Source organism: Sebastes umbrosus, chromosome 6 (genome assembly GCF_015220745.1).
Source record: "Sebastes umbrosus isolate fSebUmb1 chromosome 6, fSebUmb1.pri, whole genome shotgun sequence".
NCBI classification, from domain to species: domain Eukaryota; kingdom Metazoa; phylum Chordata; class Actinopteri; order Perciformes; family Sebastidae; genus Sebastes; species Sebastes umbrosus.
Genome location: NC_051274.1, coordinates 33,138,592 through 33,150,821, shown reverse-complemented (window position 1 = coordinate 33,150,821; position 12,230 = coordinate 33,138,592). Strand labels below are relative to the sequence as shown.

The window sequence follows — 12,230 nt, the reverse complement described above, 5'->3', positions numbered from 1 at the left end:
TGTCAAAAAGATTTAATCACATGATTGTCCATAATTAATCGCGATTAATCACACATTTTTTATCTGTTCAAAATGTACCTTAAAGGGAGATTTGTCAAGTATTTAATACTCTTATCAACATGGGAGTGGACTAATATGCTGTTTTATGCAAAAGCATGTATATATTAATTATTGGAAATCAATCAACAACACAAAACAATGACAGATATTGTCCAGAAACCCTCACAGGTACTGCATTTAACATAAAACAATATGCTCAAATCATAACATGGCACACTGCAGCCCTACAGGCAACAACCGCTGTCAGTGTGGTGACTTGACTATGACTTGACCCCAAACTGCATGTGATTATCATAAAGTGGGCATGTCTGTAAAGGGGAGACTCGTGGGTACCCATAGAACCCATTTACATTCACATATCTGGAAGTCAGAGGTCAAAGGACCCCTTTGGAAATGGCCATGACAGTTTTTCCTCAACAAAATGTAGCCCAACTTTGGAGCGTTATTTAGCCTCCTTCGCGACAAGCTAGTATGACATGGTTGGTACTAATTGATTCATTAGGTTTTGTAGTTTCATATGATGTCCGCTACAACCTAAAAATCACAAGTTGCGTCAATGCCTTAAAGAAATTAGTGGCGTTAAAATTAATTTGCGTTAATGTGTTATTATTGCGTTAACTTTGACAGCCTTAGGTGACCTATAAACTCCAAAATCCAACATATGGGATCAGGCTATATAGGGAAGCCCTTTTATAAATGCACATCCATGCATTGTTTTTAAGTAATCTGCACTTCAACACAGACTTTTGACTTGTGTATTCCATATGTGGGAAACACTAAACTATGTTTATTCTTCATCATATTTCTATACATTTGATGGCACATAAAGATAATTATTCTCAAAACATACAAATAAATAACAACTGGGCCAACCAGATTATATACACTTTGATTTGCAAAGGCTGTAGCATTAAATCTACCAATGTTACATTCACACCAATAATGAAAACACTGACTTTCCTAATAGAAATCAACACTGCTGAAATCCTAAACAAGAATTTTGATAGGTAGCCTGTGGCCAATGTTACTCTATAATGTGTTACTCTTCTATGATCCTTCTGTTTAGAAGAACTGGTTATTGTCAATCAGACCAACAGAGTAACACCAGATTCAGCGTTTAAGGCCTAATTGCATCAACATAATCCATCCTAAATTAACATAGCTGTAGTATAAGCTCAAAGCATGCAGTAAAAACCAAAAGGCCACAGACAACAGATAAGGAAAAGTGCAAATGCATGCTGAGAATGATTGCCACCTGCTCTCCTCTCTAAATAACCCAACCAAGTAGGAAATGAGAGCAGCTTTCCAGCTCAATTCCTCCCACTTCCTTTCCAATTTGTGACATGAAGCAGTCAGATTAACTTCAAAGTGCAAATCCAAGCCGTTGACAGAAAGTTTGTGAAGTGAAGGAGAAATCTACAAAACTCCAAACTACTACAAAAGCATTCAAATACTCCGTTAAATACATCCACTCACTCACTGCAGTATCCTCAGTCGTCCGTTTTATCCGTCCTCAGTCATTTATTGTACAGTGTGATGCACTCTGCAGTCCATGGAGTTTACAGTGTGATTAGCAGTTATGTCCCTTTAGTATCACTATGACACAAGTATGTATGAGGAGCTCCACACAGCAGGGCCCTGGAAACAAAACAAAATAAAACATATATTGAGAAAACATTCTCCAAACAGACAGGCGTGCTGACTTTGGACTGCTGACTATGGATAAGTAACTCATGCAACCATATACTGTAGTACCTATCTCACCTGAACAAATGAGGAATTACTGTGCATGTCTTATTATCATCATCATTTTGCAAATGAACTGCTTTAACTACCTGCCGATCCCCGCTGGGCTGCTGAGTCGTCTTCAGGCTGTGGGACTCTGCTCAGAGCTGCTGGTGACGGCTCCGGTTGCGTCCTCCCGGCTCAGGGTGGGAGGCAGCTCATCCTTCTGTGATGCAGCCTGTTGTGGTTTCACTATGGTGATTTTAATGGGGAGTCCTTTGACACTGTGCTGCATTCTGCTATACTGGCGCATAGAGGGGTTGAAAGTGCGAACAATGGGAAGTTCATTCAGAGTGGGCGTCTCTTGTTTTGGCTGCGTGCTCTCTTTTATAATTATTTTACTTCTCTTGTTCGAGAAGACGGTTTGCACCGGTAGGATAGCTGGCCTTTTAGCAGAACTCTGGAGTCTGGTTTTATGCTGAGGTGAGGCTTGTTTCTCTTCAACCCCTCTACGCAGGTGTCCATCATTTTCCTTGGTCACAGAGATTCCTCCTTCTTTCCTTTTCTTCACCTCTTTAGGTTTCTTGGGGCAGACCGCCATGTGTTTGGTTCTGCTGCGGCGCATTGTGAACTCCCTGCTGCAGTGTGGGCAGACAAAGATCTCCTGCTGCTCGTCCACCTGTGCAGGTGACATTTTATTTGATGAAGGGACTGACTTGTTCCTCTGTGGCATGACCCTCTGGACCAACTTTTTCTTCCTTTTGTTCAGCACCTTGAACTTCACATTTACTGGTGATTCTTGGTTAGGTTTGGACCTGTTTGACTGGCTGGGTCTGTTCGAGGCATTCAGTCCATTGGTAGAATTAGTGGTTGACAGAACTCCATTTTGAGCCTTTGCAAAGTGGCGCAGTGGGATGGGATTCCTTTTGGGCGTGTATCGCCTTTTATCACTGGCATTTGCACAAGCAAGGATGTGCTTGTGTAACTCTGGCATGTTATCAAAGCTCTTCCCACACTTGGTGCACCGAATAGCCGTAGTAAAGGTTTGTGGGATGTTGTGGGTGGTGAAGTTTGTGGCTGATGCCACTGAGCCAGCGGGGGATCTGTTATGGTAGGGAAATGGAGGGGGCTTAAAGCTGGGATAATGTTGGTTAATGCCAAGTCGAACATCAGGCCCTTTGATTTTGGCTCCATCTGAGGCCATGATTTTTATTGTTGTAAACAGTTCTTCAGCAGCCACATCTTCTTCCCCTTCCTCCTTTTTCACCTCGGGTTCATCTGCAGTATCGGGCAACGCCGAGGGCTCTGTGTTGTCTTTTGTTGTGATATTGTAGTTCTGAAGTCTTAGCTTTCCCTTTTCTTCTTCTGTGTATGTACACTGCTGGCCAGGATGTAATTCCTCCTGATGTTGTTTCAGATTACAAAGGTAGACAAACTCTTTTGTACATGCACTGCAAACATAAGTCTTGCCGACACCGTGTAGGCTCGATCGATGATCGAGCAGAGCGCAGGGTTTGCTAAAGAGCAGCACGCAGAACTCACATTTGTATGGCCATTCGTCAGCATGGTCGCCTACATGATGGCCCAGCTCTTTCATTGAGTGGTAAAGCTTATCGCACACATTGCAGATGAAATTCTTGGTGAAAGTCTGCTGTTGTGCATCACTCGGCATGTTGTTTGTGGGTTCGTCCTCTTCAGGTTTTTCAGAAGACGGAGAGGTTTTTGATGGAATGGAAATGGCACTGTCAGCAGCTTCCTCCTCTTTTATGGTCGGCAGCTCTGCATTAACAACAAACTCTGGGTCAGGACTTGATTCACCCACAGTGGGACAATCAGAAATCACTGAGGTGGTGGATAGAGTTACTGATTCTGCGATGGAGGACATAAGAATAGTGGGGTCAACAGTTTGAGGGTTGGGCACTGATACAATCTGTTGCTGCTCTATACGATTAACAACCATCTGTGGAGGTGCTGGAGGCTCAGCAGTGTTTTCTTGTAAAGTAACCGCAGCAGGGATGATACTCCCTGGGGCTTCAAGAGCTATTGTGCACTCTATCAACACCGTGTTGCTGGTTATGTTGTAAGAATTGATGAGGGAGTCATTTAAAGTTACACTGGGCGTGAACGGCATTTCTGACATAGAAGTGGACTCAACTATTGGCGGAGTCAGAGCTATCTGATCAGAGAGAAACACATGGCCGGGTAGATTTAGAGTTGGGTCGAGGGATTGGGAGAGAGTGACGGGGTTCGCAGAATTTGTAGTGGCAAATGCAGTCGTTAAATCACACTCTGAAAAATTTAACGCATTTTCCGTGCAGATTACCAGGGGCTCGGGAGATATATTCGGGGCTAACACCTGGATTGGTTGGCTTGAAGGGTTAGAAATATGTGGTGGTGCCAAAACTGTTATCAATGAAGGAGCAGTGGGGAGCACTGTGTGTGAGGCTGGGGAAGCAAACGCTATAGTGCACGGTGAAGCTGGCTGCAAGGCAACAGGGGTTAGGGAGGCAGGAGAATTGGAGGGAAGTGCAAGCCCATAAACAAGTCCTTCTGCCATCGGCTCCATTGGGGTCATCATATCTGGACCTGTAAGGATGGTGAAGTCTGTGAGTAAAGAGGTATCAGGATTCCCAAAGCTTATATTTTGCTCACCAATATTCATTAAGGCAGTCTCCACCATGCATGCATTTGAGTTTCCTGCCTGTGAAACTAAATTTAATGTCAGTTCAGATTCACATATGGTCTTTTTTTGCAAACTCAAATCCAGCACGGCATCAGCTAAAGCTACATCACTTCTTGACTTGACTGTATTAGAGAGATCCAGCGGTTGCTGGTTACAGGAATTACCGCCAGTCGTGGGTGGCCAGCTCTCTTTCACTGCTGGCTCCTCCACAGGTGGAGTTGTGTCATCCTTCATGTTGACTGTTTGGTGCTCAGGTGATTGGGTCTCCATCTGCCTTGTGCTTACAGCGTCACAATCTCCACTATCTGCTGTTTCTTCTTTAGATGTTGGGTTTTGCAGTGGAGAGCTTGGTGGAGACCCAGTCCTTCTTTTAAACCTTTCTGTTCCAGCAGGCAGGACAGAGAGAGAGACGGGTGAACAAGGCTTCTGGCCGTCTGCGATGAGAGCAAGTGTGGGTTTAAGGCCGTCCTGCTTCTCCAGGAGCTGCTTCAGCTTTGGAGACAGAAACACAGTTCGTTCCTTCTGCACAACTGTAGACTCGGTATTCTGAGGAAGCAGACTCTCTATTAAGGAAGATACAAGTGAAGATGAGGAAGAAGACACAACCACCTCGGACTCCAGTTCAGTTTTAATTTGCGGTAAAAGAGGTGGTGTTGCAGTTCTTCTCTTGGCCAGTGGTTGACCAGGTATCTCTTTGCCTGTAACTGATTCTGTATTTAAAACCTGGCTGATTTGGGCTGGGTCTAGAATCAGGGCGTCCAGTCCAACTAAAGTCGAACACCCAGAATGAACCTCAGCCCCTTCACAGCTACTGACTGTACTCGTTGACACTATCTTTCCGTCAATATAAAAGCTGAGATTCTCTGAAATATTGCTAGAGACATCTAGCATGAAGTGTCTTACTTCATTCTCCAGAGCAGCTGCAGGTGCTGCATTGTCAACAAGCTCTGTTTCCTGTTGTGATGTTTCACTGAATATCCTCTGAAGATGTTCCTCTTGGGGCAGCTGGGTTTTTTCCATGGGTGTGACTTGCGCGTGTTGCTCGTGGATCCTGCGCTCATGTCGTCGCTTGTTGGTGTGTGTAGTGAATATCTTTTCACAGTACTTGCAAGCATGATGCCCCTCTAATACTCCCGGTTTGTCTGGCTGAGCAGTGTGGTCACCAGCCAACAAAGAGGAAGTATTAGAGCTAGTGGGAGATGAAGTATGAAGCTGCATTACTGAGTCTTCTGAATCCAGAGGCTTCGTCTTCTCCTGCTGCAACTGACCCACATTTGAACCAAAAGACATGTTGCTCTTATTGCTTTTGCATGCGTGTGCCTGGGTGTTCACCAAAGCGTGGATGTGCATGTGTCGTTCTAAGCCTTGTTTGCTGGTAAAATGTCTCTCACAGTGCTGGCAGGGAAAAGAGCTCCAGTCTGTTTCAGTATCCTGGTTGGGATGTTCATGAAGATCTGGGTACGGTGACTTAGTCATGTCTGATTCCATGTTAGTTTCCACTTGATAAATGTCGTCATCCTCCTCCTCCTCCATATCCTCATTGTCTCCAAATTCAGAGATGTACAAGTGAGGAGAGTCCTCCATCTTTTGTGGAGGTTGTATCCAGCTCTCTGAAGGAAGTCTGTCACACAGGACTTCTGACAGCTGTCACACCTATTGAATAGATAAAAAACATATTGTCATTTAACAAACCCACACATAATACAGCTGAAGGGCCATTTAAGCACCGCATTAACGTCCTTCATAAACACTTGTCCCTGGACCCCTGGTTGAGAACCACTGGTCTAAATCCTAGACATCATAACACAACGTTGTTCTTTTCATAATCTTTGTTTATTTTTATTATTTGTTTGGACATATTGCATCAGCACTCTAAATTATTGTAGAGTATATAATATGTTATGATCAACATAAATAAATGAACCAGAAGGACCCTTTGTTTCCTAAGCATTTAAATAAAAAAACAGTAAGTCAACATTAAATTAAAGTAATATATAGAATTGTATCACACCACCTTACCATTTCAATGATCAGTGCAGAGTAGAAGTCATGTTCTGTTTGACAGATGAACACACAAGCTTTTCTTTCTGCTGGAAGAAGAAAGTAAACAACAAATCACACATTATAAAAATGTAGCATAAAACTAAAAAGCTCAAACGACTAAATGATAAGAAGCCCAAACTGATCAGAGTGAGCAGCTGTGTCGTGGGAGTAGCTGACCACACTGTACTTTATCTCTTCAGGCATTTGGCTGCTGAATAAGCCTTGGGTCCTGTCTGGTTAACTTATGCTAATGTACCTCACGCATATCAAGGTTACATAATGAACCAACAAGCACTGCATATGGACCCGCACTTTATTATATATAGTAAGTGTTTTCTTTTTATCTACTAGATGCCTACCGTGAGTACAGTTTCAAAATACAGCTAATCTGTCCACAGATAACCTGATTTACCCTGGTATGGTTGCCTTACTGTACACCACCTGCTACACACATTCACACCTGGCAACTGTCACACACACCTCAATCATTAGCATTTTCTATAAATAGCTCCCTTTCTGTGTCAATCTCTCTCCATTCTGTTTTACTCCTGCAATAATCTTGCACATTTTGAATTTGCACATCAGTTTACTACCTCATTTCATTTTTATTTTAAAACAAAAAATATAACTTGCACACTTTGTTAATGTATAAAGTATGTTATTGTTATTCTATGTTTATATTTTCTAAGTTAGTTGTAGTAGTCTGGTATATTTATAGTGTATTCTAATATATTCTTCATATTGTGTATACCATAGATATATATCTTTGGTGTTGATATGTATATTTACTGTTCATGTGCATTGACTGGATAACCTGCTGCTGTAAGAATTTCCCAATTTGGGATCAATAAAGTACATCTATCTATCACTTATTAAAACATAAAACAAAGAAAGACAAAATAGCAGGCCCATCATGTGTCGTCCTCCTCCTCCTCATGACCACCTGAGTTGCTTCAAAATCTGTTTTACACAATTCTTTCTTCAATTACATAATGTATTCCATTATTGGCAGTTTTCATGCAGTTGTAGGCACCAGGGGAAATGTAAACAAAGACCGTATAGCTCATGTTTATACACGTTATCTTTCCATTAGTTTAAGTCAATTCTGTTCCTGTTGCACAAACTGAATCAGTCACGACATCATATCATCAGAACCGAAACCATGCAAGGGCCTAACGTTACAGACTGAGATACTGGAGCCAGCTTCCAGACATTCAACTTCTATTTCAATGCATCTGCGCTGCAACATGCACATTTGACGTGTCGCACATTAAATAGATGTATAACAAACATATTGATCTATTATATCTTATCATTACAACTATAACTGTCTCTGCGTTCACCTGATGTGATGACGCTCCTCCGTGCTGCACCATTACGAGCTGCTCACACATCACGTCGTCACTACTGTTGTGCTACAGAGGCTAGGCTAGCTGCTAGGTGCTAGCTCGTCCACTGAAAGGTCAACTTCTCTAAAACAACCCCTACGCTGTCCTCCTGGAGACAAGACAGCTGCTCACTAAATCAAATACATCTAAATATAAACTGTCAAAGTCCTGAGATAAAGGAAAGTGAGATAAATGAGCTGTTATCTCCATTAAAGCGTGAACTATGTGCTGCTAGCTGCGAGGCTAGCTCGCTAGCTTCGAGCTACATGTTTGAAAATAGAATGTTCGACACGACCGTTAAGAATACAAACCTGCACGTCACAGCTTCCGGTCATACTGGTGACAGACTAACGGTCAACTAACGGTCAACTAACGGTCAGACTAACGGTCGCAGGACGGTTTGAGATAGTCCTCTCGTGCAGGTTCTGTGGTGCAGGTTTTATCTTCCTCAATGTACCAACAAGATTCTGGCGCTCTGATTGGTCGGTATGATATGGATGTCAAATTTGGACCAATCAGCGACAGGTTTGTTAAAGCTGGAAGAAAAAAACACATCACAGCAAAAGGCAGCTGTCACTCACACTCAGAGTAAATAATAAAAACATCTTTTCCAGCCTTTATTAATTGTTTCATTAACAATTATTGACAGATATTCATCTAAAATACTACAAATATTATATATATATACTTTATTTTTTCCCTTTTTTCAAGGTTGTTTTCATGTATGCAATTTACAGTTCATAATTACAATAGTTTATAAACCATTTTTTAAGTAGATGAGCTTGTAGACAAACTCATTAAGTACACTAGAGAAACAACTTCAACATTCAAAATTGAAATAAAATGAAGAAAAGAAATCATAATGATGATAATAATAATAATAATAATAATAATAATAATAATAATAATAATAATAAATAAAGAATAGTTAAAATAACAAAAAAACACACATAACAAAAAACAAAACAATAAACAGCTAGTTTTTAAGCATAACGAGTGATGTATTACACACCAAAAAACTGACAATAACTTGATATTTTTAGGTTGAATTTCATTTATTCATTCATTCTCACTGCGCAAAATCATTTTCCACTTGTGCAATTGTGTTAATAGTCTGTTTATTGTCAATACTGTATATACTGCTCCTATTTTTATACTTCCTTCTATTTAAATGGTTCATATTTTATTACACTTTGTTTAGCTCTTTTTTCTACTCTGTTAGCTGATGCATCTTGTTTTTTCAGAACATTAAACACATCTTTTACAGCCTTTATTAATTGTTTCATTAACAATTATTATCAGATATTCATCTAAAATACTACAAATAGTAGGACAGATAATAATGCAAGTCGTATTACATTTTATTTGTTGAGGTCTTAAAACGTATTAAGTGCACTTTCATAGACTAAGCTACTGGAGTTACCCTGCACTATACTAATTTTTAACAGTCTCTTCTGCACTATGCTCATTTTTAACAGTCTCTTCTGCACTATATTCACTTTTTTAATAGCCCTATATCTCAGCTGTTACCCTGCACTATATCCAGTTTTAACAGTTTTCTTCATCTCCTTGTATTTTTATATCTGGTATATTTTTTTGTACTTTGTACTTTGCACTACTAACTTTTTTACTGCCTTTTTACTAACATGTTTTGCACGATGGAACTGTGATGCTGGAAACTTGAATTTCCCTCGGGATCAATAAAGTTACTATCTATCTATCTATCTATACAATTTATTCAGCAAATTACAATATATAGATATTTAAAAAGAACATGCATGTAAATGATAAGAAAACAATAAAGAAGTAATTAATGTGTGTTGTGTCAATAAAATAAACAAACAAATAAAAAACAATTAATAACAATATATTGCAATATCAAAGGATAAATGTAAAAAAAAAAAAACATCTCTGTCCTCTCTTCCTCTCCTCCTCCTCTTTTCCCTGCAGATGTTCATCCTCTGCTTGTAGTTCCTCTGTCAGAGAGGAGAGGAGAGAAGGTGGAAGGGAGGCTCGTGACGTCACGCGAAACGTGCGCGCTGAGGAGACGTTCTGTGGTGCATGCGCACATAATGTCGTGATGTGACGCCACACGCAAAGAGGCTGCACGTGCTACCTCTTATCGTGACGTCATGGCTTTGATCTGTATGTGACGTCATGGCTTCGATCTGGAACGCACACATAAGATGAGATGAGCTGTAGAGGAGTCAGTGTGCAGTGAAGGCTGCAGCAGCAAAGAGGAGAGAGCAGGAGAAACCAAAACTCACCATACAACACAGTGCAAAAAGCAAATATAGGCCAGCTGCTTTCCACACTATTCATTTACAATGAATTCTGAGGAGAATAGGATTCAATCCGAACCACAAAACCTTTGTGACAATATGCAGACAGAGGACAAACTCAACACAGCTAGATTTAGGAAAGCTCTAAACTGTTTTAACAAATCACTCCTGACAGCTAACCTGAGGACAGACTACCGTTACAGCGAACTGACGAGAGAGAACGAACTCCTGAGAGACCAGCTGAGGAAAGCTCACGAGGAATCAGCTGCACTGCAGGTGAAAGCCAGCGCGATTCACAAGGCGTTCCTGGAATCAGTGAACAGGAGGCCTCAGGTGAAGGACACATCGTCTACGACGCTCCATGACGCTCCATCTGGGGATGAGAGCTCCTTGAGGACTACACCTGAGGACCAGAACCTCCCAAAGGCTCCAGCTGCTGAGGGTCCCACCAAAAGTTGGCGGCCCAGCACTGCTACCGTCCTAAAGGGAGTAGCTCTGTGTGCTGGCATCGCCACTGTGGGTGTAGCGGTTTATGGTGTGTGTCGGTATACAGGCTTATGACGTATGACGTATGACGTAAGGAAACTGAGTATTATCATAATGAGGAAAATAAAAAATAAAATACAAAATGAACACTTTACTTTGTTTCACTTTATTTATATAGTCTTTATTCATTATTATTTCATTTCATAATTATTATTATTTCATCATTTCATTTCATTATCTTTATTATTTTATTTTATTTCATTATTACTATTCATTATTATCACTGTTCATTGTGTGCAATATTACTGTCCATCATGTGAAATATTACTTATTTTCTCATCATGTGCAATATTACTTACTTACTTCTTTTTCTGTTCTTCAGCTTACTTTTTTATCGTTTTTTTATTTTACTTATTTTATTTTATTTTATTTTACTTATCTTATTTACTCATTTTACTAAATGTATCATACTTCATTGTTATTCTATTAGGCATTGGTGCTAGAAATAGCACTTTTTATTTTATACACTTGACTTGTAATTTTGATCAATCTCTGGCACAAGAATTTCCTTCAGGATTAATAAAGTTCTGTCTCATCTCTCTTATCTTATCTCTTATTTATTGATTTATTATTATTTATAGTCTTATTGTTTGTTTGATGTTGTTTGATTCTCCATGTAACATCCACACATAAGGTTTTGTAACGGTAATAACATTGTTTTGTTTCTTACATTAATTAAGGTGATTTTAGGCCTTTTGACAGACTTTTCAGTGTCCCACATTCTGGACATGACCGTCCCACATTAGAAAGTCAAGATTTGTCTGAGAGAACTTGGCATTATATGTCTACCATTTATTTTATGAGTGGGATATCTGCATTTTCTTTCCTTTTTTTGGTTCGATTAGGACACATCCTGGGGATTTAATTTTGTTAATCTATGCTACAACTTCTTCAGATTCTCAAAAATACATTTGAATAATTAGTGTTAAACATTCAAGTCAAGAAGTTTGACAAAAATATTTCCTGTATGTTATGCTTGTCATGTATGCCAGTACTTTCTTTTTATTAATAATAATAATAATAATAATAATAATAATACAATTTTATTTACATAGCGCTTTTAAACAATTTACAAAGTTAAAATGATCATTAAAAAAAGAACATCATAATATAAAAACAACATTAATCACACTTTAAAAGCAGTTCTTAAAAGGGGAATTTTGATTAGTGATTTGATTGTGTATAAGTTTTTAACTCTTGATATTTCTTTTTACCCCCTACCGCCCTTCCCTTACCCAGGCCACAATTGTAAATAAGAATTTGTTCTTAATTGACTTGCCTGGAGAAATAAAGGTTAAATAAATATGTAATTAAACGGCCATATGTAATTATATTTCTGAACAAACTCTATCTTTTGCAGTGTGTTGAAAATGCCTGTAGAGGGCGCAATATAATAAAGTCTCAATCTAAAGAAGCTGCTAATAACTTCAGCACACTTCTGTTGAATGTAGTCATTGAATATGGTCATTTATGTTGAAGATGTATTTTCTGTGATGTTTGCAT

The 12,230-nt window shown here is 39.6% G+C and overlaps 1 protein-coding gene across 6 annotated transcripts; it reads right to left on the bottom strand.

Moving 5' to 3' along the window:
• Positions 1–566: 566 nt before the first annotated feature.
• prdm2a (PR domain containing 2, with ZNF domain a) lies at positions 567–8,587 on the bottom strand. 6 transcript variants are annotated; one of them, XM_037772424.1, is made up of 5 exons: positions 8,211–8,587; positions 6,488–6,558; positions 4,633–6,121; positions 1,896–3,564; positions 567–1,698 (listed from the first exon to the last, which is right to left on the bottom strand). In XM_037772424.1, the coding sequence occupies exons 3-4, from the start codon at positions 6,050–6,052 to the stop codon at positions 1,928–1,930; spliced, it is 3,057 nt and encodes a 1,018-aa protein (XP_037628352.1). In that variant the 5' UTR covers positions 6,053–6,121; positions 6,488–6,558; positions 8,211–8,587; the 3' UTR covers positions 567–1,698; positions 1,896–1,927. The 6 variants fall into 6 exon arrangements, with proteins under 6 accessions (XP_037628352.1, XP_037628351.1, XP_037628346.1 ...); XM_037772423.1 differs by having other exon boundaries at positions 1,896–4,371; positions 8,211–8,586; XM_037772418.1 differs by having other exon boundaries at positions 1,896–6,121; positions 8,211–8,582.
• Between the last annotated feature and the right edge of the window lie 3,643 nt (positions 8,588–12,230).

Bases quoted from the DNA above. Each gene is read 5' to 3' on its own strand.
- prdm2a (XM_037772418.1), bottom strand. From the start codon at position 6,052: ATGGAGGACTCTCCTCACTTGTACATCTCTGAATTTGGAGACAATGAG.